Below are 27,870 nucleotides of genomic sequence, written 5' to 3'. Positions count from 1 at the left end.
AATAAGCAGATATAATCAATTTCTCATTTCTACAAAGTAAAAAACCTTGATTGGTAAATTTGATACAATTTAGGATGAAGACATTGCCCTTCTCTGACTATAAAAATTCCATTCAAGCCTCAGCTCCTTCTGTCATCCCTCAATTTCCCGCTGTTCCTTTCTGGTCACATCTTTCCTTTTCCCCAACAACAACGTGTTACTTACTGAACAATTACCAAGTGCAGCCACTGTGCTAAATATTCTTCGTGAATTGTCTTATTTAATCCACTTAACAAGGTAACCAACAAGTTATTAAAGATGATACTTGTTTGGCAGAATTACAGAGAGGCTAAGATACTTTGTCCAATGTCACATAATTAGTGATCGAGCATTGTGTTGACGCCAGACATACTGATTCTACTTTTTTATTTTTTGGAATGTGTGTGTGTGTGTGTGTGTGTGTGTGTCACTGGACAGTGAACCCAGCAGCACTAGCTCTATTGCTGAGCTATGTCCCCAGCCCTTCTTATCTTTTCTTTTGAGACTGGCTCTAAGTTGCCCGGGCTGGCCTCCATCTTGAGATCCTCTGTACCTGGCCTAGATTCCTGAGCCCAAGCCCTTTGCCACCTGGCTCCCTGCCTCACACAGCAAAAGGGACTTTGTGGATGTATATAAGGTCACTGATCAATTGCCTTTGAGATAATCATAAAGTAACTAGATGGGTGGGGCTAATGTTATCACACAAATTCTTGAAAGGAGAAGAGCTTTCTATGGCTGGAGACAGGAGAAGTCAGAGGGATTCAAAGCTCAAGGAATCAACAACATACTATGGCTGGCTTTTGGACAGAGGGAAACACATGAGGGCCAGAGAGCAGCTTCTGGTTTCTGAGAAAAACCCCTGGCAACAGCTGCAAGGAACTGAATTCTGCCAGCATTCTGAGACTTGAAACAGATTCTTCAGATCTCTAGATAGAGCGGCCTTGTGTGTATTTCAGTCTTGTGAGACCCTCACCTGGGAATGGGTGGAGTCCACTGCGGACTTCTGACCTACTGAACTGTGAGATAAAAAGTGACTGTTGCTTGAAGCTGCTAAATCTGTCGTAATTAGCAACAGAAAACTATCGCAGCGCAGTTTTTTTTTTTTTTTAATTAGGTTAAACCATATTAAATTGTCAATATTAACCATTGTGACCTACAGAAATAATTAGATCATTTGGTTCAATCTAATATTATTTAAGAGGTGTTCAGGCTCATATTATTAATTGGTTAATTGGTTTTTATAGACTTGACATCTGGGGAAGACACCAAAAATTAATTGTTCAGGGCTGTGGGTGTCGCTCAGTGATAGAGCACTTGTCCAACCTGCCTAAGGTCCTGAGTTCCATTTTCAGCACTGCAAAATATTAAAATAAAAATTAATTAATGTTCGTAAACTTTACTCACTCTCCTGTCCTTTAACTCCCCAAACTGTGCACCCAAGAAATATATTGACGGTTCGTCAATCCCATAACAGAAAAAAATGTCCTCCACCCCATAGCCTCTTGTTTGAAACTGCTCCTGGTACCAATTGTGAACGTATTAGTTTGTGTCTGCTCTCAGATCTTAAAGTATCTGAGGTCAGAAACCATACACTAGTTTCCAGTATAATGTTTTTATATTAATAAATGAGGATTTAGTTTTATAATGTTGGCCCTTTGAAACGAAAAGAGGTGATGATTCTGTTATGCAGAATGAGATTAGGGATTTTGTATTAGCAGAGCAGAAGAAAAGATGTTTTTTGGTTTAGACCATAGACTGAGATTTTGAAACTCTGTATCTTTAGACTAAAAGAGCAGTTGAGAACACACCAAAAGTTTCCATGCACAGAAACAGAACCCAGGGTTGATGACTGATCTGGGAATTCAACAAGTCACCCTTTCAAAAGAGCCCACAAAATCCTCTTGAGGACAAAGAACAATGCTCATTGTCATAAACTCTTAATTTTCCAAGCATCCAGCAATTGTGCTTTCTTTATAGAGCTTAAAATGCTTATATTTTTCTTTAGCCTTTACATATGTAGACCAAAAGACACAAAAGATAAACTCAATACAAGTAGGAGTGATGCTTTGATCCCACAGAGATGGTTTTGAGGCAGAGTTGAGACCAAACAGCTCCTCCTGGTTGTCACTGAGAGCATGACATTTATCATCAAATCAGTGAATTAATTTCTGCGGGAGCCCAACTGTAAGATGGAATAAAGAAACTAGTTGTGTGTGTGTGTGTGTGTACACGAAGGAGGAGAATATATAGGGGAGGAGAATAAAAGAAGTGAACTGGACTGGACAATGGGTAATGGAGGGCAGGGAGGAGGGAGGGAACAGGAAGGACAGTAGAATTCATTGGTTATAACTTTCCTAGTCTTGTATTTGTATACAGACAGGGTAACTCCACAGCATGTGTGACCACAAGAGGGGGAACCGAATAAAATAAGTTATACTTTTTGAATGTATATTCTTCCAAAATACGTTCTATTGCCATGTACAACTAAAAATAAAAATAAAATATTTATAATAAAAAGAAAAAGAAGAAACTAGTCTTGTGCTCTGACTAGTCATATTGCTTCAAGGACCGAATGTCAAGGTTGATCCATTTCTGCATAACAAGAGGCTGTGGTTAATTTATAAAATATGGCCAGTTTACCACAATCAGTCTATTTAGGAAACCCTCAGGACTAGGCTTCCAAATTAATAATGTTCACTCTTTGGGCAATCTTTGTTCATGGATTTCCTCCCATTAACTTTAGAGTCCGCCACAGAATTTTACCAATAAAATTTCAATTACGTATAATATTTTTAAGGAATAATACACTGAAATCTTTTAATTACTAGCAAAGGAATACTAATAATATACTTACAAGGATTTTTTTTCATATGTAGAGAAAATAGGTATGTTTGTCAACACCGTTATTTGAAAAAAGAATTATTTCAAATGGTTCTCTTCCTAACATTTAAAAAAAATTTTTTTTTTCTGTTACTATGAGCAGGCACATGCTGAGTAGTTTTAGTCTATTTCAATAACAAATAAAAGAAAAATTGAGCTGGGCATGGTGGTGTATGCCTGTAATCCCAGCTTTTGGGGAAGCTTAGGCAGGAGGATCCCAAGTTTGAGTCCACACTTAGCAACTTACTGAGACCTTATCTCAAAAATGAAAAATGGACTGTGGATTTAGCTATGTGGTAGAGTACCCCTGGATTCAATCTCCAATACTATAAAAGAAAAAGAAAAAAAATAGAAAAAGTTCATGTCATTACTTGATTCAGTTGCTCTTGAAGAATATTAGAATTGGAAGAGAACTTGGAAGTTATCCAGTATGGGACAAGCGTTAGTGAGTCCCTTTCAAGTATCATCATCACCGAGTGATTTTATAGCCTTTGTTTAACCAAGGCTACCATTTCAGTCTGAATAGCTCTTACCATTAGGAAGTTCATCCTCATATTAAAATAAAATATACCTTTCTGTAATTTCTATCTATTGTCATGAAAGTCAAACTGTACTTACAATTGCAGCTGTTTTGTTCTTATCTTGCTAGTTATTATTTAATTATAGGTCTTTATCTAGTCACTGTGAAAATTCTAACATTCTCATTCTGTCAAACTACATTCTATATTGTATGTCGGTTTGTATTTCTTTAGAAGCAATTCCCACAAGTAGGATTTCAATTCCCAAAAGGCATAATCTTAAACATTGTAGCAGAAAACTTCAAAGTCATTTCTGAAATTTCTCCTAAAACACAGGCATGAACTCAGATTGTGGAAATGAGTTATAGTTCCTTTGAAGTGTTTCTTCTTAATTCCTCCAAATATAAATGCTAAAACTAAAATGTCAAAGTAGGCAACAGTAATGTTAACACAGTTAATACTGAAGGTAAATGTTAAACACATGCATACAATTCTGGCAAAGAGCATCTGCAAATGTAAAAAATCAAGAGTGGTTTCATTATAGACAAATCTGCTTGAATAGTTACATTAAATTGCTTTACACGACCTATCTTGGCATTTTCTAATTATTTTTTAATTTGCAAAAGTTCATTTCTAGAGAACATGGCCAGTAGTGATTATGATTGCAGAGGCAATACCTTTTCCTTGTTCCTGGCGATTTTCTGGAAGCACAGCCTTGGTGCTCTCCTTTGCCCATTTTCTCATTGTCTTTCCTCTGGGAAGTGAAGCAACTCACTAGATTTGAATATTTGTAAAGAATAACCTGACAAGCTTGTTCACTGCTGTCCTCCTTGTCCCCTAGGTAGGGAGCCTGTTCACTAAGATTCACATTGCTTTTGTGCTTGTTCACACAGCTGGCCTGGCTGGAGCAAAGATCATGCCTGTCCAGCAGATGGGAAGAGGGGGCTGCCTAGGTCTGGGCACAACTCACTGGCCTATTTCACTCTCTGAGTCACTTTCTCCACCTTGGCTCACACCTGTCATTAGTTTAGAACTCAGCCTGGGAAGAGGTGCTGTTTAATGCACTACACCACTCACCTCTAGGGCCCCCAAACGTGGGAAATCATGAAGTAGTGTCATGTTTGGATATGAGGTCCTCCCTCCCCAACCACTGAAAAGCTCCTGTGTTAATGCAAGAGGTGGAATGATTAGATTATGAGAGCTGTGAACTAAACAGCCATCCTAGCTGGAATGAACTAACTGGGTGGTAACTGTAGGCAAGTAGCACGAAGGCTGGAGGATGCAGATCACTCAGCAAGTGTCTGGAAGTGTGCATCTTCCCTACAGACCCTCCTCCCTCTCTCTTTGCTTCCTGGTTGCCAAGAATGGAGCAGTACTCCTCCGTGCTCTCCTGCCACAGAGGGTTTTAGTTCTGGTTTTGTTTTGTTTTTAGGACTGGTGGTTGAACCCAAGGGAACTTTACCACTGAATTACATCCCCAGTCTCCTTCCCCTCTCTCTCTCTCTCTCTCTCTCTCTCTCTCTCTCTCTCTCTTTCTTTCTTTCTATTTTGAGACAGGGTCTTGCTAAGGCTGAATCTGACCTTGAACTTGAGATTCTCCTGCCTTGGCCTCCTGAGTTGCTGGGGTTACAGGCTTGTGCCACCTTGCCCTGCCCACCATGATATTCTGCATCAACTCAGACCCAGAGTAATGGAGTTTGCCCACCATGGACGGAAACTCTCAAACCATCAGCCCAAAATAAACTTTCCCTGCTTTAACTTTGTCTTGTCAAGTATTTTGGTCACAACAAAGAAAGTTGACTAACACAAATGAGTAAGACAGTTTTTACTTAAACCAAGAGGAGAAACAAAGTCTTTTCTCTTACTAGAGGTAAAATTTCAGATCTTCACCTTTACTTAGAAACAAAAGTAAATTTAGGATAGAAACCATATTCCTTGCTAAGATGTATGTTCCAAAATCTGAATATATACAAAACAGGTACCTGAAGTCTTAGCAAGTTATAAAAGTAGCATTATTATGTGTTTGAGCATTTTTTATAGAGAAGTTAAAAAATTACAATGGACATTAATGTTTTCAAAATCATGTAAATTTAAGCCCCAGGAATAAGAAATTATCTAGTTCAACACATTTGTGTTATAAGAACAGAACCTAAGGCACAAAGATTCTAACATAATCAATTAAACACAGACATACCACCAGAGCAAGGACCAGAGTGCCAATTATATGAAAATATTAATTGATAAATATCATGAAACCCAAAGGCACAAACACCACTTTGTAGATTGCTCTTATGCATCTGGCAATATACTATTAATATGGGCAGACTAAACATAAATTTATCCAGCTTTTACCAAAGAGGGTGATTAATTTTTAAAAAGTATGTTAACTAAAATAATAAGATAAATAAAAAATAAGAATAATAAATAAGTTAATTACTATTGTGCTTCCTATACCAGATTACACACATTCAGTATTTGATTGTATTATACATGAAGACGTTACAAAACGTTGCGCGAATTTTCAACAAAAAGCAATTTGCTCTTAGAAAAACAAGAAAACTAGACTGAATTGTGCTACTACAGATCCTTCACCAGGCTCCTGGGGAGCTAAAAGGTTAAAGCAAGAACCACATAATATATACGTAACAACTGGCCTTAGAACAGTTCTCTTTTGAAATCAATATCAGTGATGTAACTCAAATTTTAGGCAGTCTGCAGCAAGTATTCCCATCCCACCCAACACTGAGCAAGCTTTTTGTACTGTCTTCATTTGCGTCTTAAACAATAGGTATTATTCCCCATTTTCACTCGCATTGTTTTGTGCATTATGAGTTCATTTGAACCTTACCATCTTCTTTCACATCAGCAATTCTAACAGGACTGATGTCTTTGAATTTTGCTGCTTAGGCAAAAGTCTGATACTGAAGCTGATAGGCAAGAAAAGACAAAAATGAACCATGAAAGCCAATGCATCATTTGGGAGAATGGAAAAAAAAAAAAAAAAAGACACAGCATCTCAAATCAAAACAGACTGAGCCTGAAATCACTGGTTGACCCTTCTATGTGTGCATTTTAGTCAACTTTGCATCTCAGTGACCAAACGACCTAACAAAAACAGCTTAGAGGAGGAAAAGTTAATTTTGGTTCATGGTTTCAGAGGTTCAGTCCCTGGTTGGCCAACTAGAAAGTTCTGGATCTAAGGTGAGGCAGAACATGCTGGTGGAAAGGTGTGACAGAGGGAAGCATCTCAGGACTGACAGCCAGGAAGCAGAGAGAGTTAACTCACCAGCAAAATATAAACACCACAGGCAGGCCCCCAGTGACCTACTTCTTCTGGTTACATCCTACATTCCCAAAGTTACCACTCAGTCACAACTCTCAAAAGCTAATTATTTCACCTCTGAACATTCTTGAATTACTCACACATTAGTTTTTAGGGAATAACACATATCTAAACCATAATAGGCTGGGAGCTGGCTCACCCCAGGAATTGTCATCTCTGGCTCATGAAAACTTTATCATCTAACCTCTCAAGAGATATCTACTGGGTATTTATAATGTACTCAACTCAGCGTTCCATGCTTAGAAGAATAAAAAAGAAATAGAAGGATGATTCCTGCCCTCAGAGGGTTTATTCTTTAGTTGGAGAGACACAGCCAAAAACTTGAAACAGCCAGACTAGAATTGCAATGTAAAATGTCTCAAACCCACCTAACACAGTAACCTGCGTCCTACTTTCCCCCATTAAAACACACTGGTGGTGCTGACGGTATGCCCCAAGCAGACATGCCAATGCTCTTCTGCTCCTGTAAGTTGAGTTATGTTTACTAGGGATCAGTTACTAGGTACCAAACTGTTTACACTGGGTGCAGTTGTTTTGATAATCATAAACCAAATTAGTCCACAGTTTCTTGAACCTTTGAAATAAAAGTGTGAAAAGAGCATTTTCTGTGGAAAACAATTTCAATTCCTTTGGAAAGACTCAAAGAAATTGAGACATTTAAAATATTGCTGTTGAATTAAATCTTAGCAAGGCAACTATTGAAGATTGGGGGAAATATTAGAAGAATCTAGGAAGATATTTCACCTTCATGTTCTGCCTTAGGGGTCAGCAAAACTTTTCCTAAATGAATGTAGAGCCAATATTTTCAGTTTTGTGGGCAATATATCAATATGGTCTTCTCAACTGGGCCAGTGAAGCAGGAAAGCAGCCATAAACAAGACATTGAAAATGATCCTGGCTGTATTTTAAAGAACTTCATTGATGAACACTAAAATTGAATTTCATATAATATTCTCATCATAATATTTTTAGATTTTTCTTTAACCATTGAAAATCTTAAAACCATTCTTAGCTATAGGCTGCATAAAAACAAAAGATCTGGCTCCTAGGTTTGCCAGCACCTTAAGTTAGGTATCTTTAAGAATAAACAGAGAGGGGTCTGGGGTGGTAGCTCAGTTGGTAGAGTGTTTTCCTTGCAAGCATGAGGCCCTGGGTTCAATCCCCAGCACCGCCAAAAAAAAAAAAAAAAAAAAAAAAAAAAAAAAAAAAAAGAGAAAGGGGGCATTGTCATATTGAAAAGCAACTGCATGCTATTTTAGTGCTCATTTAATTTTATTTAATGTAACACATTATATTAGTTTTCTTGTATTGTCCTTAACAATCCTTAACAATATCACTTGCTGGCTTAAACAATGGAAATTTATTTTCCCACAATTCTGGAGACTGGAAGTTCAAGGTCAGAGTCAGGTAGGGTCAGTTTCTGGTGAGGGCTCTGTTCCTGACTTGTAGATGGCAGCCTTCTTTAATCTCTTTGCATGACTTTTCCTCTGTGCTTGCCCAAAGACAGAGAGCGAGCTCTGTGGTATACTTTCTTACAAGGAAAATCATCCCTATAAGATCAGGGCCACACCCATATGACCTCACTTGACCTTCACTACTTCATTACTTTATTCTCCAAATAAAGACACACAGAGGATTAAGGCTTCAGTATATGAATATGTGGGACATATACAGTCCATAACATAGCTATGTACAATTTGGGGTATACATTTTTTAACAGGTATACATTAGTACATCAACACATTCTGGAAATAATCATTAGTCATCCCATTTGATTTGTGACCTAGTATTTGTAATCCCTTCATTGCTCAAATGTTTCCATTGTCAAAACACATCAGGATATCTGGCCATTGAGAAACAAGTTTCCCCCTACCTTCCCAAGGAGCTGAAATAATTCTTTCCTGCCAATGACTGCTTGTGGGGTCTCTGTAGCACAATCTCCCATGTGTCCTGGCCTCTCATTGTCCTTCCAACTTGGAAAGTTACTGAAAAAGAGGAAACTATGGGACCTGTCTCAGTGCTAGAATAATCGAGAACATTTTAAAAGCAAGTATCTTAATAGTTATTGTTTCTCATTATGCTGTTTTTAAGTTCTTATTTCTATCAAAAGATAACTAGCACAAGATTTTTAATGAAAAACATCTGTCCTTGAGCCATCCCTCCCATTTTCCTTTCCACCATCACCTTGCTGTCTACACACACTTTTCCTTTTCTCCTCTTCTCTCTTGATCATTCTTTCATACTGAAGTTTCCCCAAATGCTTGGTGACCCTCTGCCACCCATTCACAGTTAAAATCAAGGCGCTGAAGCTCTGATTGGAAACCCTGTACACGTGGATGGAGTTCAGTGACTGACTGGCATCTCGGTAGGCAACCGGTGTGATCCAGCTATTTTATTACAGCTCTCCTGCAATACTTGTTTCTACAGATCATTCTTTCTGAAGAGACTAAGTTGCATTAGTCAGTTCTTGGTTGCTGTAACCAAAATACCTGACAAAAACAACTTAGGGGAGGAAAAGTTTATTTTGGCTCACAGTTTCAGAGGTTCAGTCCATGGTAAGCCAGTCCCCTTGCTCTGGACCCAAGACGAGACAGGACATCATGGTGAAAGGGCAGGGGAGAGGAATATTGCTCTGCTGAGAGAGAGAGAGAGAGGAGAGAGAGAGGAGAGAGAGAGAGAGAGAGGAGAGAGAGAGAAGAGAGAGAGAGAGAGAGAGAGAGAGAGAGAGAGAGAGAGAGAGAGAGAGAGAGAGAGAGAGAAAGGAAGGAACCAGAAGGGGAACAAAATAAATAATTCCCAAAGCACGCCCCCAGTGACTCACCACTTCCAGTCACACCCCACCTGCCCATTCACCTCCCAGTCTAGTATTCCTTTCAAATTATTAATCCATCAAATGAATTAATCAACTGATTAGGTCACATTTCTCATAATATAATCATTTCACCTCTGAACAGTCCTGCATTAACATGGGAGCTTTGGGGGACACCGCATATCCGAACCATAACGTAAGTCTAGAGGGGAATTCTTCGAATTGCCACATGTGGAATAAACATAAAAACTTTCACTTAATGGTTGTTTCCAGCACTGTTTCGCCTCTACACCCTCCCTGACGATGAGTTTGGAGGTTTCCTGTATAACTCCTGAATCCTACCTGAGCAAGGTTGGGGAGGGTTAAGCCAGTCCCGGACTGTGTGGACTATGGAAAGGGCATGAAATTTTTGGCCTTCGTTATTAGTTCTCTACCTGCTTTTCTTCTTCTAAAAGTTTATCACTGTCTGATCTGCTGTCTTCTTTTGTTTTTTATTCTTGTGGGTTTAGATAGTTTTCATCTGAAATATCATATCCACATGGTTTCAGGAGGGCATGAAGGAAATAAGTGTGTTCAGTCTACCATATTTTAGGTATGTGCATCTTAATTACTGTCAAAATGTCAACATTGTGAAAAGAGCTCATCAATTTACATTCCAAAAATCTGTGTACATGTATAACTTCTTCCAACTGGCACGCTTGCTAATATTGTGTAAATCAAACTTCTTCCCTGCTAACTTACTACTAAGTTTTACTTTCTATAAGTTTCAGGCTTACTCTTACCTGTCTTTGTCTCATATACAATGCTTGGCACAGAAACATCTGCAGGAAAGAGCACATACCAAAACATTCATTCATTCCAGCCCTTCTCCTAGAAGTCTGCCTTTGGGCTTGTCACGTCATGATTTTAGACCTCTGTTCGTCAGGATTCACTGCTAACACTCTTCTCGTCATGAATACTCTAGGCACTTGGATTGATTTGCTAGGCTTGCCATAACAATGTTACTAGGTGCCTTTAACAACAGAAATGCATTATTCTACAGTTCTAAAGGCTAAAAATCCAAAACTAAAGTGTCTGGGAGTCATGAGACAGAACCGATTCCTTGCTTCTCCTCTAGAGTCTGCTGGTTAGCTGGCCATCTTTGGTGTTCCTTGGCTTGTAGATGCATCATCCTGATCTCTGCCTTCATCCTTATGTAGACTTCTCCCTGTGTCAATGTCTGTCTTAAAATTTCCCCTCTTTGTAAGGACAGTAGTCATATTGAGTAAGGGCTTATCCTAATGAACTTGTTTTAACTTAATGACTTCTTTAAAGGCCCTGTCTCCAAATCAGGGCTAACTGTGAGGTACTGAGGGTTAGGGCTTCAACATTTGAATTTGAGAGAAGAAACCCCTCAACCCATAACAGCACTCATAGCAGATGCTCAAAGGTGTTGAATGGATGACCTGGATTTATTATCTAGAAATAAAGTGTCAGGGAAGTTTAGCATAGAAGCTAAAATTCCACATGTGCGTGTGAAGAGTCAGGAAAAGAGAGAAGACTCTAGTGCAGAATTGCAAATTTTAGGGCAAAGCTAGTAAGTAAACCAGATGCCTTCCCCAAGAACAGGATATCTTGAACACAGGGCATGGAAGGAAGGTAATGAAGGCCCACTGTAAAAGTTGGACTGCTGTAACAAAGGGGCCGAGCAGCCCAGATGCTCAGTGAAAAAAGACATGTTTTTTCCATCTCATGCAACAGTCCCAGTGTGGATGGCCCAGGTCAGTGGTCAAGTTCTACATTTCATGGTGTTTCAGGTCTCAAGCTTCTCCAAGCCACTTTCATCATCTGCCTGGTTAACAGCTGGGTGTCTTCCATGCCTGCATTGCAGCTGGTGGGAACGAACAAAAGAAACTGGAGGAGGTACGGGAAAGAATTAGGTCTCCAATTATCAAGAATATAAACAACAATAAGTGTTGGTGGGGAGGTGGGGAAAAAGGTACACCCATCTATTGCTGGTGGGACTGAAAACAGGTGCAACCATTAGGGGAAGGAGTATGGAGATTCCTCAGAAAGCTTGAAATGGAACCACCATTTGACCAGCTGTCCCACTCCTGGGTTTATACCCAAAGAAATTCAAATCACCATACTACAGTGAGCAGCCACATCAGTGTTTATAGCAGCTCAACTCACAATAGCTAAACTGTGGAACCAACCTAGGTGTCCTTCAAAAGATGAATGGAAAAAGAAAATATGATATATATACACAATGGAGTATACTCAGTTTTAAAGAAGAATGAAATGATAGCATTTGCTGGCAGATGGATGGAGCTGGAGAACATCAAGTGAAGTGAAATAAACCAATCCCAAAACACCAAAGGTCGAATGTTCTCTCTGCTATGGGGATGCTAATTAACAATAAGGTGGGGGAGGAGAGCTGGGGAAGAACAGTTACTTTGGATCAGGCAGAGGGGAGTGAAGGGAGCGGAGCGGGATGGGAATAGTAGAAGGAACTGGACATTATTTCCCTATGTACATACATGAGTACATCACCTTTGTGATTCTACATCATGAACAACCAGAAGAATAGAAGTTATTTATGTATGAGGTGAGTGCATTCTACTGTCATGTATAACTGATTAGAACAAATAAAACAAAGATTCAATGTTTTTTTTTAAAAAAGGGAAAAATACAAAAAAAAAAAAAAAAAAGAATTAAGTCTCCAACCAGTGATAAAACAGCATGTCCCACAATCCACTGACAAGAACTGTTTCCATTGGCATACCTAACTCCAGGAGAGGCTGTAAAATGGTCTAGTGGTATACAACAGGACTAACCAGGGAAGAAGACCGTGATTTGGGCACACAACTAAGAGTTTTCACTACACTCTTTACGGAACCTCAGTGGAGGTGGTGGGGATGGGCGAAGCTTCCTTGTAGGAATGAAGTCAGTGCCCACCAACAGAGTTTACGCCACTGCTGGGGAGAAAAGAATCCACACTAAAACCTTAAAGAGCTATAATAATATCTTAGACCACATGGAGAAGAGTATAAATATAATCAAAACGAGAAGAAAAATGACAATCACCATCAGCAGCAACTTCACACAGAACTTAATTTATATCACCTTATTTACATACTAATTGTATTAAATAACAATAGATCCTGTAATTACCTACCAATTAGCTTAATAGCCATTTAACTCACCACCTAGAGAAGCCATGGTTCTAGCATAATTTCCTGAACTGTCTTTTCCCCAGTGGACTTTTTTTTGCCTCCCTTTCTTTTTTTATAGTTCTTTTTTAATTTTAGTTTTAGATTTACAGTGTTATTGGTCAGAGTGTTCTTGTACATACCATATCTAAGTTTCCACTATTTTTAACATCTCACATTAGAATGCTGCATTTGTCACAATTACTGAATTGATAGTATATTACCCAATAAATTTTAGTTAATGAGTCAATACTTTACATTTGTTCATTTTTATGGTTTGGATGTGGTGTCCCCCAAAAGTTCACGTGTGAGACAATGCAAGAAGGTTCCGAGGAGAAATGATTGGGTTGTAAGAGTCTTAACCCAATCAGTGAATTAATCCCTTGATAGGGATTCACTGAGTGGTAACTTAAGTGGTAGGGTATGGCTGGACGAGGTGGGAATGAGGATGTGGCTTTGGGGTATATATTTGCATCTAGTAAGTGAAGTGTCTCTGTTTCCTGGTGCTGGTGTGATCTGCTTCCCTCTGCCACACTCTTCCGCCATGATGTTTTGCCTCACCTAGAGCCCTGAAGAATGGAGCCAGGCTTCTATGGACTAAGACCTCTAAAGCTGTGAGCCCTAAAATAAACCTCTCTTCCTCTATAGTTTGTGTTGACTGGGTCCTTTAGTCACAGCAGTGAAAAAGCTGACCAAAACATTCATTTTTGCCTTATGTCCATTTTCGTGTCAGAATCCTATTAAACCTTCTACTTTCGTATAGCCATCATATTCTTTAGGTTCTTCCTCATTGTTGCTTCTCAGATGTGACTTGTTTTTGATGACCTTAACAATATTGAGGAGTAATATATTTTGAATATACTTTGAATTTTTTCTCATGATTAAGCCAAAGTAAAATGTTTGGGGGAAGAAAACCACAAAAGAAAAAAAAATTTAAGAGTAAAGCAATAAAGTGCCATTTCATCATACGGATGATGTAATGGATCATCATTCTGAATATGACTAATCATTATTTATGTTCTCCTTGGTCACTTGTATTGAGGTAGTATTGTTCAGGTTTTGCCACTTTGAATTCGCCATGGGATTTCAATTAAACATTCTTTCAATTTCAGTCTTTGACATCATGCTTCAAAAAAGTTAAAATTTGTTTTCGATTATCAGACTGATAAAAGGGAGATAATGCTACATAAGTAAAAATGGAATATTAAAACAACAGCAAAAAATTATGAAATAAAATCCTAGTGACTCAGGAGTATCATAAGCTGTAGGCCAGCCTGTGCAACTTGGAGAGACCCTGTCTTAAAATAAAAAACTGGGGATGTAGCTCAGAGGTACAGTACCCTTGGATTCAATCCATGGTACTGAAAAAAATGTATAATAGAACCTCAAATTATAATTGAAGTAAGGTGCTCCCCCCAAAAAACAATGTTTTGTTTTGTTTTTGAGTTATTGTTTAGTATATTTAAATCACTGAAAACTGAAGGGAGACTCTCACTGAATGATAAGATGAATTAGGAGGGAACAAATATCACTGTATCATGTGAAACAACCATATTGTGTTGATAAGGATGTTGGGGAACAGAATGCCCCATATGTTTGGGGGATATAAAATGGTATAACAAAGTTAGAAAGGTGTTGTCTTAAAATGCTCGAAATTCACCCACTATATGATTCAGTCCTTTCACTCATAGATGAAAAAAGAATGTATCTATCCAAACAAAGAATGATCTATTGATACAAGAACTAGAGATGAATCTCAAAATAGTTATATTAAAGAGCCAGATACAAATAACTATACAAAATTCTAGAAAATGAAAATCAATCCACAGTGACAGAAAGCAGATTAGGGACTGTCTGGGGATGAAAAAAGGTAGAAGGGAAGGGTTGCCAAAGAGCACAAGAGAATATTTGTGGGTAATGGACATGTCCACTATCTTAATTGTGGTGATCAATTCCTAAGTGTATTCATGTGTCAAAACCTATTGAATTGTACACCTTACTATATGCAATTATATCTGAAAAGAGCTGTTATTATCTTGAGGGAAACATTTTAGAAAAAACAACACAACCATTTAAAAAAATTATTTTAATGCTCTAATCATGATCCCTCTGAATAAATTATCCTGATTTGAGAACAACCAATACAAATTTGCTGTAAAGTTGTAACTTCAAGAAATTTTAATTTGTCCACAATTAAAAACCAAATTTGAAAAAAGAATAAAAAAGATTTTCATGGGCTGGGGAGATAGCTCAGTTGGTAGAGTTCTTGTCTTGCAAGCACAAAGCCCTGGGTTCAATCCCCAGCACCACAAAAAAAAAAAAAACAAACAAAAAGATTTTCATTACTTAAAAAAAAAAAAAAAATCTTCTAACTTAATATTTAGTGTGCCTAACTGAAATACTTAGTTCCTCAGAGAGAAAAAATTCAAAACAGAGTTGATATTTTAAAATATCAGTTCCATTTACTTTCTAAGACTTTTCTAAACTAAAATGGGCTTATAACTCAGGTCTATAGACATTTGTTTTCTTTTGCTTCGAAACTTGCTGGATAAGGAAAATGGAATGATTAATTTATGTACAAGTTGGTAAAATATCAAAGGCATCTTCCAGACTGTTATATAAACTGACCAAAATAATGAATACTGTAATAGACAATGAAGTATCAAATACCTTTAAAATGACCATAGAAAAATTACTGCTCCCACATAAATAACAAAGACATTACTTTTAAATTCCAATGTAACACCAAAATAAATGGGTTCTCTAGTTTTCAAAAGATGAGTAATGTAAGTTGAAATAACTCCAGAACACGAGGAAGTTTCAAAGTACTGCAAAAGTGATATTTGTGTTCCTAAATACTATATTGTGTTATAAGATTAAAGATATGACAGATGGGGTGGGGGAAGGGAAAAAATAACAGAATGTATCAAACAACATTACTCTATGTAAATTTATGATTACACAAATGGTATGCCTTTATGCCATGTACAGAGAAACAACATGTATCCCATTTGTTTACAATTAAAAAAAAAAAAGATATGACAGATGTTTGCATTTGATGGAGAGTCTCTAAAAGGAATAAATGGTACTTGTCTATTGAATCTGCCTAAGGAGTATTTCTATTTACATGAAGAATTTTCTACACTAAATATTGGCAATTCCTAGGAATTTGCAGCTTGCTGAAGTAGAGCAGATCTAAGCAAGATTTCCCTGCCCTCAGCTAAATTATTTCCCTATCTCAAGTGAACTCAGAAGCAAACTTGCCTTTTTATACATGCAAAAAGATACCAAGAAATATTTTGTTTTTACATACAGGGCTTTGTAGAAACATGAGGCACTCTTAAAGATAAACTCTGTTTCTGATGTAGTCAGGCTACTGATCCCAACTTGCATGAACCAAGTTACTTGGTAGACAAATCATTTCCAAGGGAGTTAAGAAGTTAAGACAAACACCATATACTTAAAAATAAAATCCTGGTTTCTTTTCTGTAATTTTATGATCACTGGGTCACAGCATTTTACTCTGGGAAAGATACAATGTTGGAAGAGCACAAGCTCAGCAGAAAGCAAAGAATCAGATCATTCAAGACTTGGGGAATGCATGGGGAAACCGCTACATAATACTAGTTGCTAAGTTTGGAAAAAAAAAAAAAAAATTCATGGATCCTAAATCTATTGTGCTAACATTGAAGACTTAAAACCATAGCTTATGTAAGCTGCTCATGTCATGATTAGAGACTGTTAGACTTTGGATCAGCAGCATTTCATCAATAAACAGAATTCAAGAGATTTCCATGGGAAGACTCTGGGAAAGGCTTTGTTAATAGAGGCCTCTACCCAGAGAAGGGATGTTGAGGTTCCCAAGGACCAGCAAGGTAGGTTGTTTTGTCATTCCCAGGCTGCCACCAATGAGAGGGATTAACAACTCAGGAATAAGAGTTTTCTCCAGTAGGAGTAAGGTATATTTAACCACTCCTCCTGCACCTCCCCCAAGAACCAACTTTCACCCACTTGGGGCACTATTGCCCCCACTGAGAATGTGTGTTCTAGAGAGAGAGCCTGCCAGCAGAACTGCACGCTGAGGCCCAGAGCAGGAAGGGAGGAGGAAGGAGGTTCTCTAGCCCCTTGTCTACCTGAGAGGAGCCAGCTGAATAGTCCAAAGGATCAGGTTCTTGGATCAAGATCTGGATGAAGATAAAGCCATCAGAGAGTTTTCCCACACTTCTTATAACTTATGTGGCGAAAATTCACTTTGGGGAAAGTCAGGTATGTCTTGGTTAAGAACATGAATTTTGTGTCAAGGACCTTAATTTAAATTCCAGCTCTGTCCCCTCTTACTGGATAAGCTAAAGGATCACCTTTAAATGCACCCTCAAAGAGTAAAACAAAGCTATTAATATCTATTTCTGGCAGTTGCTGTGAGGATAAAGTGAAATACCATAAGCAAAGCATTTACTATTGTGTCTGACTGGATTGTCACTACATGTGACTTCGAGTGTTTATCATCTGCCCTTTTTCCTTTCACTTACTTGTTGGCCTTTGCCAAGCAATTACCCAGGTACACTGCACCCAATGCTGGGCATACAAAGTAAACAAGAGAGACTCTGCTTCCATCACACTTGCTGTCTGATGGAGAGTCCCTGATACACAACTTCCACTTTTTTTTGTGTGTGTGTGTGGCGGGGGGGGGGGGGGGGGGGGGTGCGGCTTATTGGGGATTGAACCGCCCAGGGGTGCTCTACTATTGAGCTACATCCCAATCCTTTTTAATTTTTTTACTTCAAGACACAAGTTGCCCAGACTGGCCTCAAACTTGTAATCCTCCTGCCTTAGCCTCCCCATTAGCTGGGAACTGTCTTCCACATTTGATTCAAAATGCCCAAACCAGAAGATGGCTCAGTTATAGATCATGTGCTTACTGTATACAAGGCCCTGGGATCAATTCCAGAACCAAAAATATAAATTAAAAAAAGGAGTCAGGCTGCCTGAATGAAATTGGTTAACAAAAGAATAGTCCTAATGCAAAAGGTATAAACTGGCAGGGTATCAGTAAACAGGGTTATATGTCTTCTAAATGATTAGTCTCCTGTTGTAGAAACCATCCCCAAAACCCATCAGCCAATTGCTTTGCCTATACTGCCATTCCAAGGGGAGATCATTAAGTAATACCACAATTTCTACAAGGCCAGTGACTTCATTTTAGCAATTTTTCTAAACTGCATATCTTCATCTGTAAGGATGAGAAGATGATGATACTTAGCTGCGCTTGGCGCAGTGGTGCATGCCTGTAATCCCAGCAGCTCAGGAGGCTGAAGCAGGAGGACTGTAAGTTCAAAGCCAACCTAAGCAAAAGTGAGGTGTTAAGCAACTCAGTGAGACCCTATCTCTAAACAGAATACAAAATAGGGCTGGGGATGTGGCTCAGTGGTCAAGTGCCCCTGAGTTCAATCCCTGGTACACCCCCACCCTGCCACCCCCAGAAAAACACTTAGCTGCAAGAGCTGTTGATGGGGACTAGTGGTGTAAATCAATGATAGAGTACTTGCTTAGCACATGCAAGGCCTTGGGTTTGATTCCCAACTCGGCAGATAAGGAGTTATTGTTGATTGGATTAAAACATTTCATCTAAAGTACTTGGTATTCCATCTGGTTCAGATCAGTACTTAATAAAATCTAGCTATTTATTTCTCTTCCGGAACTATGATCTTTGTGATTCTTGTGTTTGTAAACTGTGCCTCGCTTTCCATGTTTAAGATAGTAATAATTTTTAATGTCCATTCTATCTCAGTGAAACTTTCATAGCTAATGAAAGAATATGTCCAATTTATCTAGACAATGGTTCAGTATAAATTTAGGGCTAACTATATCTATAATTTCATTTTCATAATTCAATTTAATATATCCCTAATTTAGTATAATTAATTAATTAGAAAGAGGGATTGTTAACTACCTATATCACAAGTTAATTTTCAGCATAAAAGTTCATTTAAAACATAATGTTCGTGTTTAGTCCTAAGCATCTAACTCAACTTGCATGACTAGTGATATATAGATGTTTAACATATGTGAATGTAAAGGGGATAGAAAATAATTAAAATATTGAAAACCTTTAAAGTTTAAAAAAAAAATGCAGCCCTTCAAGACAAACTGACAACAAAAATATAATGCAAAACTGGAAAAAGGAGCAATAATACACAAAAATAAAAAATTCCCCAAGAAAGTGCTGCCTATCTTGGAGAGTAAAAAATGTCCTGTAACACAATTTTGGTGATGTGTTCCAGCTACACAGTAGTTATTTCTACTTTACTGGATGAATTAGATTCCTTTACAAAGCCTTTTGGGAGTTACATCACTCTAATGAGAAAAAAGTACTCCTGTTAAGAAGCAAAAGACGTAGATTAGGCTTTTAAAAGTGCTGATTAAAAAAATAAAGTAACTTAAAATATAAACAAAATGCTTGCAAAGTGAAAACCAGCTCGCTTTCATGGTACAATTTAAAGCACTTATCAGGTATTTTCTGGTTGGTTGCAGGCACCCTGTCAGTTCTAGACAAACTGCTCATTCTACCCACGTGGACCACCCATGGGGCACTTTATTTTCTTTTCTCACACCTGTGCTTAATGAGTAGCTTTTTTTCAAGGGAAGAAGGAAAGAATTTCATGCCAAAATAATTAAATCAAGATAAGAAATAAAAACTACTGTAATTTATCTCCATCCAGAAAAATACCATGAAATTTATAAGTACACCACAGGATCTTAAGACTGAAAGTTCCACAGGTCACCCAGCCAATGGCCTCCCCTGAGCAGGACTGGGATTAAGAGCAGGGTAAATGCCAAAGGTTTTCAGGAAAAATGGTCCATTGTCATCTAACTCTAACCCTTGGGGTCAAGAAGTTATTTCTTATCAGGGATAAAGTTTCCCACCACCCAATAGGGAAGGGATTTAATAGGAGTAATATTGTCTATAATGTGTTTATCAGTCTTAAAGGAAACCCAATTTTTTACTTGGAAAAAAATTATGTTTTTAAAGTTTATCCCTTAAGCTGTTTTAATTTAAATTCTTTTAAATTGGTGAACCTGATAAATTATTTTGGTGTTTAACCCAATGTTTTCTTTGCCAATCTTCAACTTGAATAAAGCCAGTTCAATTCAGATTACTATAACTGCCCATGCTCCTCATTAACCCTCTCCAATAACAAAACATCCAAATAATATCCCACCTCCCGACACACATACAAATATATGTGCTCCTTCTTGTCTGAAGTGCTAGGAAACATCCTATCAACCAAGGCAATTCCAGAAAGAAACAAGTCACAATCCTCAATGAAAATTTGTTCTGTCTCTGCCATAATGAACCCTCACACATTTCATAAGGAGCCACTGGTGTGTAAGAAAATCCTCTTCTGTAGTCAAGGCAAACTTCCTCTTAGACAAATGAGAAATGAAGGCACCTTGGGTATGTTGTTATCACTTAGGAGCAAGTCTTTAAAACAAAATCAGAAGATGTCAAAGGCACAACCAAATAAAGAAATGCAGTCTTAAAATCAAAATTTTAAAAGAAAAACAACTCTAGTAAGGTATAATTTACATCCCATAGAACACCCATTGTAAGTGCTCGACTCTGATTTTTCGGAACCTAATAGTGCGTTAGTTACCCCTACACCCTAGTTTTAGAACAATTATTTCCATCACCCCAGTACAATTCTTCTGTGTGCAGTAGTTTATTTCTGTTCCCAGCTCCAGATATCCACAATCCACTTTCTGTTGCTATAGATTTTCCTTTCTTGTCATGTTTGCTTCTCCAAATGGAGATTTTTTTTTTTAATGAGAGAAACCCAAGGGTGTTTCCTACAAGTAAAAATGCCAGTATTCACTGAAGAAGAACTTAGTCTGTCAAACTATTCAGAGTTCTTAAGGAAGTCCAAGGAAAGCTGGACACTGGAGACATCAGCTGACTTAGTGTGGTCTTCAAGACTTAATTATCTCTCGTTAGAGATAATAGACTTACAGAGCTACAAGGGATTTGGGTAATGAAAGAATGCTGCAGCGAGCCCTGTTATCTTAACTAAGAAAATGTTTCCATCTCCAAAGTTAGAAAACAACAACAAAAAACACAATTTTCAAGCAAAAGGATAAACTCCTAAAGTTCCTATAAAATTCAGCCCAAATTATGATTTTGCTTGTGAGACATTAGAGATTTTACAGTTTCTTAAATTATATTTCTATGAGAATGAAATATAAAAATTTCATCTGAAAAGCATAGTGGGCTTTTTCCCACCCCCAAGCCCTCATAGTATATTATTCTAATGTATTTTGAGTACAGTAAATATAACAAGCCATCATGGTTTTGGTTGACAAAATACTTTTCTGACCACTTATTTCCTTCCTCCAGAATCTATGTATTTTAAGAACGGTTTAGCTTCAGGTTTATCTTGCTTACATCCTGATTTCCAGGTATCCTTTCCTCTGGAAGGAACATTGGGGCTTCCCAGAAATTTACTAAGCGTTTTACAAGGAGCCCTTTTATATTTGAAAGAGAAAAGTTTGTCAAGTGATGATGAGAAATTTAAAAAAAATTAAAAAAAAAAAACTCTAACCCAGACGGGATTCTAAATTTGGGGAAATCTATGGCGCTCTTTCAACTTGGAGTATTGGTCACAAAGATTCCTCAAGAATTATTTTACACCACTCGCAGGGAACAGATATTTGCTGTGGTTTTTTGTTTTTAATTCCTTACATCAACATAAACAAATGTTAGTTTTGTGTCTTTAATGTGTTGGGGATTTTATAGACCATGGAGCTCCAATTACCCCTACTGCACTTACTGAAGGAGGAACTTTTGGAGAAAACAAATACCTTGCAGAAATAAACATATTTTGCTAGTAGCTTTAATAAATTCTCAAAGCAAACCGAACTTCTGCACTCCTAGGGAGAAAACAGCTTTGAGTGTGGATCTCTCAGGAGCTACTGTGAAAGCTGTGGGCTTCCCCTTTTGAAATCCTTTAAAAATCAGGTGGGCTTGTGTTTGCCTGGGGAAAAAAAAGGAAAAAAAGGACCAAATGTGAGGAGTTGCAAAATGCTAGAGACTTCTCCGGTTCCCTTTCCACCGCCCGACTTTAGAAGGAAAGATAGAGGAGTCTTAAATGGGAACTTCCCACATTCTTGGAGAAAATAACAATTGAAACATAAAAATCTGGCGGCGGGGACTCGCGGGTGGGGTGGGTGAGGACGTATCTGACGAAACTGATTTCTGCAAAAAAGAAAATGCCAAGCAAACGCAAGCCGGGGGCTGTAGGAAGGCAAGACTGTAAAAGTTCACCCCGCCCCCACCTCCTCAGCTTTTAGTAATTCTAACAAAATCTCTGCTTTGTGTGTGAACGGCACCGTGAACGTGGCAAGGACGCGGATCTTTTTGTCCGTCCCCAACCGGTCAGACTTTCCAGTTCTCAGCTTGTTCACTACTGATCTTTCTTCCAGTGGAAACGGGCATCCCGTCCCCAGGGAAGAAAGACTTTTGCACATGGAAAAGGGAAACTGTTGCTTTGTCCTTGCAAACAAACAAAACCCCACTTGGTTCTCTCAGTTTTCCCCAGATCTGCAAAGCACCCCACAGAACTCCTGGCACTTAGTAGAAGCTCATTAAAGGTTCACTTTCCCCCTTGGCCGACCATTTCCCAGCTGGCCCTTTCTCCTATCCAGGTAGGTAGAGCGTGGAGGAAAGAAGTCTGAACAGGATGCAGCGAAGTCAAAGAAATGGGGTCCCAAGCCAGAGCACATTAGACGGTAACAGAAAAAAAGCCAGCCCCGCCCTGGGACTGCAAAGTCTGGATTCCTACAGCTGGAAGGTGGTGGCTCCTTTATGGTTTTTCCTCCCCCACTAAATGCACTCCTGTGAATACAGACTTTTTTCCCCCCAGAGGTGACGCAATGTCCTCAAACACCACCACCACCCCCAATTAAAAAAAAAAGAAAGAAAGAAAAAAGGAAAAGAGAGGAGGAGAGAGGGGAAGCCTTGCACCCCAGTCGCTTCACACCCTCCAGCCCCCTCTCCTCCCAGCCTACTCCTCCACAGTCGTTTCCCATCCCTCCCCCCCATCGCACAAAAAGTTTGACGACCGCAAAGGAAACCAGAAAAAAGTTCTCTTGCCCCAGCCCTGGCGGGCGATCAGCATCTCTTTTGTTCGGGGCGAACCCACAGTCCCCCGTGACGTCACCCGGAGCCCGGGCCAATCGACGCGCGGTCGGCGGCCGCGGCGGCGGCGGCGGAGGGAGGGGGTGGGGAAAGCGGGCCCGTCCCTCCTCCCCTGCGCCCAGGGCTTCGCGGGGGGCGGAGGGGACAGTCCCATATAAGCCCGGGCGCTCGGGGCTCGGTCGCTCGCGCTGTACAGGGGGAGGAGAGGGAACCCCCGGCGCGAGCGAGGGCGAAGGGACTGCAGCCACAACTTCTCTCGCCCTGTCCATCTCTTCGGTCCTTCCACCGGTTCCCCTCCCCGTCTGCGGCTCCCACCTTCTCAGAAGCGTGTCCCCCTCGGAGGCATCAGAGGGGAGTTTTTCCGCAGGTTGCGAAGGGAACCAAACTTGTTGCCCACTTGCTTTCTGGTGAGGACGGCTTTCCCCCACCCGCTCAAGATGCTCAGGGGTCCGGGACCCGGGCTGCTGCTGCTGGCGGTCCTGTACCTGGGGACAGCGGTGCCCTCCACCTGGGCCTCGAAGAGCAAGAGGCAGGCTCAGCAAATCGTGCAACCCCAATCCCCGGTGGCTGTCAGTCAAAGCAAGCGTGAGTACTGACCTCGGGCTGAAAACCGGCTGTGGCCGGGAAGGGACTTTAACGCTAACTAAAGTTGTGGCTGAAGTTTTGCGCGCGTGCGTGTGCATGTGTGGATGTGAGTGCGCGCTTTTTTGAGAGAAACCAGCTGTGGACACAAAAGGCTCTTGGGTTCTGAGGGCGTAAGAGGAGATAATGCATTGGAGGACAGGGGCTCTGCAGTGTCCCGCACTGTTCTCATCAATTCTACCCGTCCAGACTGACCTTCTATGAATTAATCAAAACTTGCCTTTAAAGAGAAAGATGAAGCGTGCAGATCAGTTTTCCATCTGGAATTAGTGTGGTCCTTACCGCTCCTTATTTTCTTTGTTACTAAATAATTTGTTAAATATTTTCCAAGAGGGGGTAAGAAGAGGTTTGCTAAATAACTCGTTTCTTACTAACTTGAAAGTTACAGAATTGGTTCAAATTGCTCTGAGATCCCTCAGGAGTCTTCACCAAGAAGAGACTGGAATTCCTCTTCCAGTTTTTCAAAGACACACCCTCTCTTTGCCTTAGCTAAAGGAAACTTTAAGGTTCCCCTTCTTGACTTATTTTTCCAAAAGGATATTGAATGAAGTTCTTTGCGTATTTCAAAATATTAATTTCAATTATCCACCTTTTAAAATGTTTCCATTTCTTTGATGCAGACCCTTGGCCATATGGAAATGACATCATTGCATAACATTTTAGCTAAGTTAAAAGAAAAACAAATCCAAATATCCACTTTACAAATTATCGTTAACTCCTTGGATAACTAATTTCTATGTCTATATCTTAGTAGATTGTCACTTTTAATTCTCCCAGCATTCTGGTGATTAGGTTCTTTTTCTGTTCAGTGAATTCCATTGTGTAAAAAAAAAAAAAAAAAAAAATCCATAATTTGGAAAAAAGGAGGAATGGACATTTAATGACTTTTTCTTTCGATTATTTACAGCTGGTTGTTTTGACAATGGAAAACACTATCAGATAAATCAACAGTGGGAGCGCACCTACCTAGGCAACACCTTGGTGTGTACCTGTTATGGAGGGAGCCGAGGTTTCAACTGCGAGAGCAAACCTGAGCGTAAGTGTTGCGGGGGAGGATGTCACTCCTGTCTTTTAGTAGATGAAGCAGTGCTTGTTACTTAAACTTAGCATTAAGTGAAAATATATGCATATATGCACCGTTTTTCTAATAGAATTGCCTATTATTTTTTTCTTTCTAGGCATTTTATAACTGCTTATGTGGGCTTTTCATATTCCACTTTTACCTTTAAGCAATGTATTGCAAACTTGTTTCCAGAGTCGTCTTTTTCTTTTACTCTCCCAAAGTTTTTAATGAGAAAAATGAAAGATTTTGTGAGTCCTTTTTCAAAACAAAAAAATCTTATAAAAGTTTTTTAGACAGTAATCTCAGATCTTGAACTATAAGAGTATGGGCCAGAAAACACTTCAGGGCACGGTGTATTGTAAAGTGATTTGTCAGCTGCAGTTTAGTGAAAAACCACTAACCACTTCAAAGTTTTCATACCTTAAGAGCATTGATGTATTTCTTATAAATTATAGCAATGCCTTTAGAGAAGCACCAATGAGGCCAAAATGGGAATATTTAGTAGAATTAACAAGGGTCAGTACCTGGAGCCGGGTGAGGGTCTTCAAAATGCTTTTTATGTGGCCATGACTCAAATTGGAATCTGAAACCTTTTCTTCAGTATAGCCTAAGCTACTACTTTGATTTTTTTTTTTTTGTTCTGATAATTCTTTCTGATAGAAATATTTACAGAAAATTTGCGAACTTGTCAATACAACAACTGTGGCCTTATTAGTGCCAAGGGTGGAGTCTGTAACTTTTCACTTCATTTTAAACTTGCAGTAGCTGCTCAAAGAATGGGAAAGTGGGGCAGAAATGCTTTCACAGATGTGAGACTCACATGGACTTTTTCTTTCCCCAGTTGAAGAGACTTGTTTTGACAAGTATACTGGGAACACTTACCGAGTCGGTGACACTTATGAGCGCCCTAAAGATTCCATGATCTGGGATTGCACCTGCATTGGAGCTGGGCGAGGGAGAATAAGCTGCACCATTGCAAGTAAGGAAAATGTTCTGTAAAATGATAAACTCTCAGAAATGTGAATTTTTCTATTCATGTCACTCTTACTCTGTTACCCATTATGGAATATTCTTCATTTTGGGATTTACCCTGGTGACCAGGTGCTCTTGTGTGGCTACCCAACTGGTTCTGTGCTTCTAGAAGATGGTTCTGAGCACTAGTAGAATAAGTATTTAATGTGTGTGAATTTATGAGTATGTGTTAATGTCCCTGTACGTGTGTGTATGTGTGTGTGTGTGTGTGCATCCATAGTGTAATCAAGCTGATCTCTTGGGTTCCATTTCAGTAAAATGTGCTTAGGGGAGTTACTATTTTAAATTACCTGGGCATCTTCAAGCCAGACTGATCATATGATTATCTGCAGTGATTGGAAAGATGTTCATGAAGAGTGAATTAGTCATGTCTTGTCTGCTTTTCTTGTTTGCAATGCAGAGACCTCTTGCATTTCAGAACAGTCTGGTTTCTTTGTGACCAATAGGTTAATCCAGGAAGCAGATCTCTGAGACAACAATTCCCAGAGATAATATGGAATGATCATCCCAGTGGTATGTCCAAAGAACACTGGGAACTGGGCTGATTCTCATCAACTCTGGTGAAGCTAAGGCAATCATTCTAGTATGATTCATTGAGTTACCAATATTTTCTATTAATATAGCTTTTTTAAAATCTTTTAAATTGAAGTCATCTTAAATGATTCTGTCCAAAAGAACAAGCCAGCCCTTTGCAAATAAACAAAATCAACTTTCCCCATACTTAACCTAGGGTTTATGAAAGTTCATAGGCAAATCTTAAGATCAGTGATCTAGAGTGCTTACTATCTAGTGAACAATTTAGCTTTGGATGTGCTCTTGGGTTAACAGCCTAGAGAGGTATCAGGATTCCCACACTTCATATGCACATATCCATTTGCTTTCCACTAAAATTACATGCCTATTCTAGGGTAAAATATAGGCTCTCTATACACCTGAAAATGGGAATGCTATACCCAAGGTGGCCTTTGCACTGAGAGGTCTCAGGCTCAACCAGTTGTGCATGGGTGGAGGCCAAGCCTCCCAACCTTTCTTTTCTGTTGGGACCCATTTCTGTGATCTTTCCAGGGAACCTGGATTTATCACCTCTTCTTTGATACTCAGATTACTCTGGTTTCCCATTTTGCTTTAGGCCCAATGGCATATAATTGAATTGACCAGAGTGACCAGCTGTGTGAACTTTTCCCTGTCTCTAGTAGGAAAACTGTTCTCTGTGTCTCACTTGGCCTACATAAGTGCCTGTTCTGGGTAGAACACGAAACTTTTTTCCTCCTTAACTCTGTCCCCCTCTATCAACCCTTGACTTTTATCTTAAACAGACCGATGCCACGAAGGAGGTCAGTCCTACAAGATTGGTGATACCTGGAGGAGACCTCATGAGACTGGTGGTTACATGTTGGAGTGTGTGTGTCTTGGCAACGGGAAAGGAGAGTGGACCTGCAAGCCCATAGGTGTGTGACTTTGGGTGATTAATGGGTGGGGGTGGGTGCACCATGCATAGCTATAATGTTAGGTTGAACCCAAATCACATGTACATGGACTGGAGATCTGAATTCCAATTTCAGAAATAGTGAAATGGGAATTTTATTTCAGATAATGAAATGTCATATGACCTGCAGTCTTCTTAAAGAAATCAGATTACAAAGTTTTAACCATATACAGAAGTCTTAATTTTGTTTCAAAAACACGATTGAGTTGAAATATTTAGGATGAAGGCACTTTTGTTCATATCTGAACTCAGGACTGAAGCTCTGTGTGTCTCAGTGGTGAAGTGCTTGCCTAGCATGTTTGAGGCTCTGGATTTGAGCCCCAGCACTACAAAATCAAAACAAACCCCAATGCATACATCTGATCTCAGATCCCTCCTTGGTCAAGATATAAATTATTCAAAAGAAAAAAATGATACTTTTCACACATTTCCTTATTGAAATGCACCAGACTGGAACACAAAATGGCATGTGCTGTTGCATATTGTCAATTTTCTTTCAAAATAAAAATTTGTGAGCTTTTCTTAGTCTCAATTCTCACCTGCACTCTGTAAGTACAAGTCCAAAACTTATTCCGTTCCCTTTGCTTATTGTTCCCTAATTTAGAGGTTTCTTATTTTGTTTTGATGTTGGTTTTATGGAAATCCAAATTTGAAATAGCTTTATGGTCATCTTATTGAGGCTATTCATAATTCATA

The 27,870-nt window shown here is 39.1% G+C and overlaps 2 protein-coding genes across 10 annotated transcripts in view; one reads left to right on the top strand and one right to left on the bottom strand.

The window, feature by feature from the left end:
* Nucleotides 1-23,634, bottom strand: LOC306655788 (uncharacterized protein; the record flags this gene model as incomplete). The annotated part of the gene is made up of 2 exons (XM_079130400.1): nucleotides 1-29; nucleotides 22,974-23,634. The coding sequence occupies 2 exons, from the start codon at nucleotides 23,632-23,634 to the stop codon at nucleotides 16-18; spliced, it is 675 nt and encodes a 224-aa protein (XP_078986526.1). The 3' UTR covers nucleotides 1-15.
* The window catches only part of FN1 (fibronectin 1), a gene marked incomplete at its 5' end in the record, with an annotated part of 62,765 nt that continues 58,283 nt past the window's right edge, over nucleotides 23,389-27,870 (top strand). For all 9 annotated transcript variants that reach the window (XM_079135164.1, XM_079135169.1, XM_079135166.1 and 6 more), the window contains 4 exons: nucleotides 23,389-23,536; nucleotides 24,501-24,629; nucleotides 25,498-25,635; nucleotides 27,005-27,136. In XM_079135164.1, the coding sequence (XP_078991290.1) occupies nucleotides 23,389-23,536; nucleotides 24,501-24,629; nucleotides 25,498-25,635; nucleotides 27,005-27,136 (547 nt within the window). The remainder of the gene's footprint in view (nucleotides 23,537-24,500; nucleotides 24,630-25,497; nucleotides 25,636-27,004; nucleotides 27,137-27,870) is intronic.

The sequence above is a fragment of the Sciurus vulgaris genome (assembly GCF_902686455.1).
Source record: "Sciurus vulgaris genome assembly, chromosome: 3".
In the NCBI taxonomy this organism is placed as follows: domain Eukaryota; kingdom Metazoa; phylum Chordata; class Mammalia; order Rodentia; family Sciuridae; genus Sciurus; species Sciurus vulgaris.
Note: the sequence above shows the minus strand (reverse complement) of the source record. Positions and strands in the feature narration are given on the sequence as shown.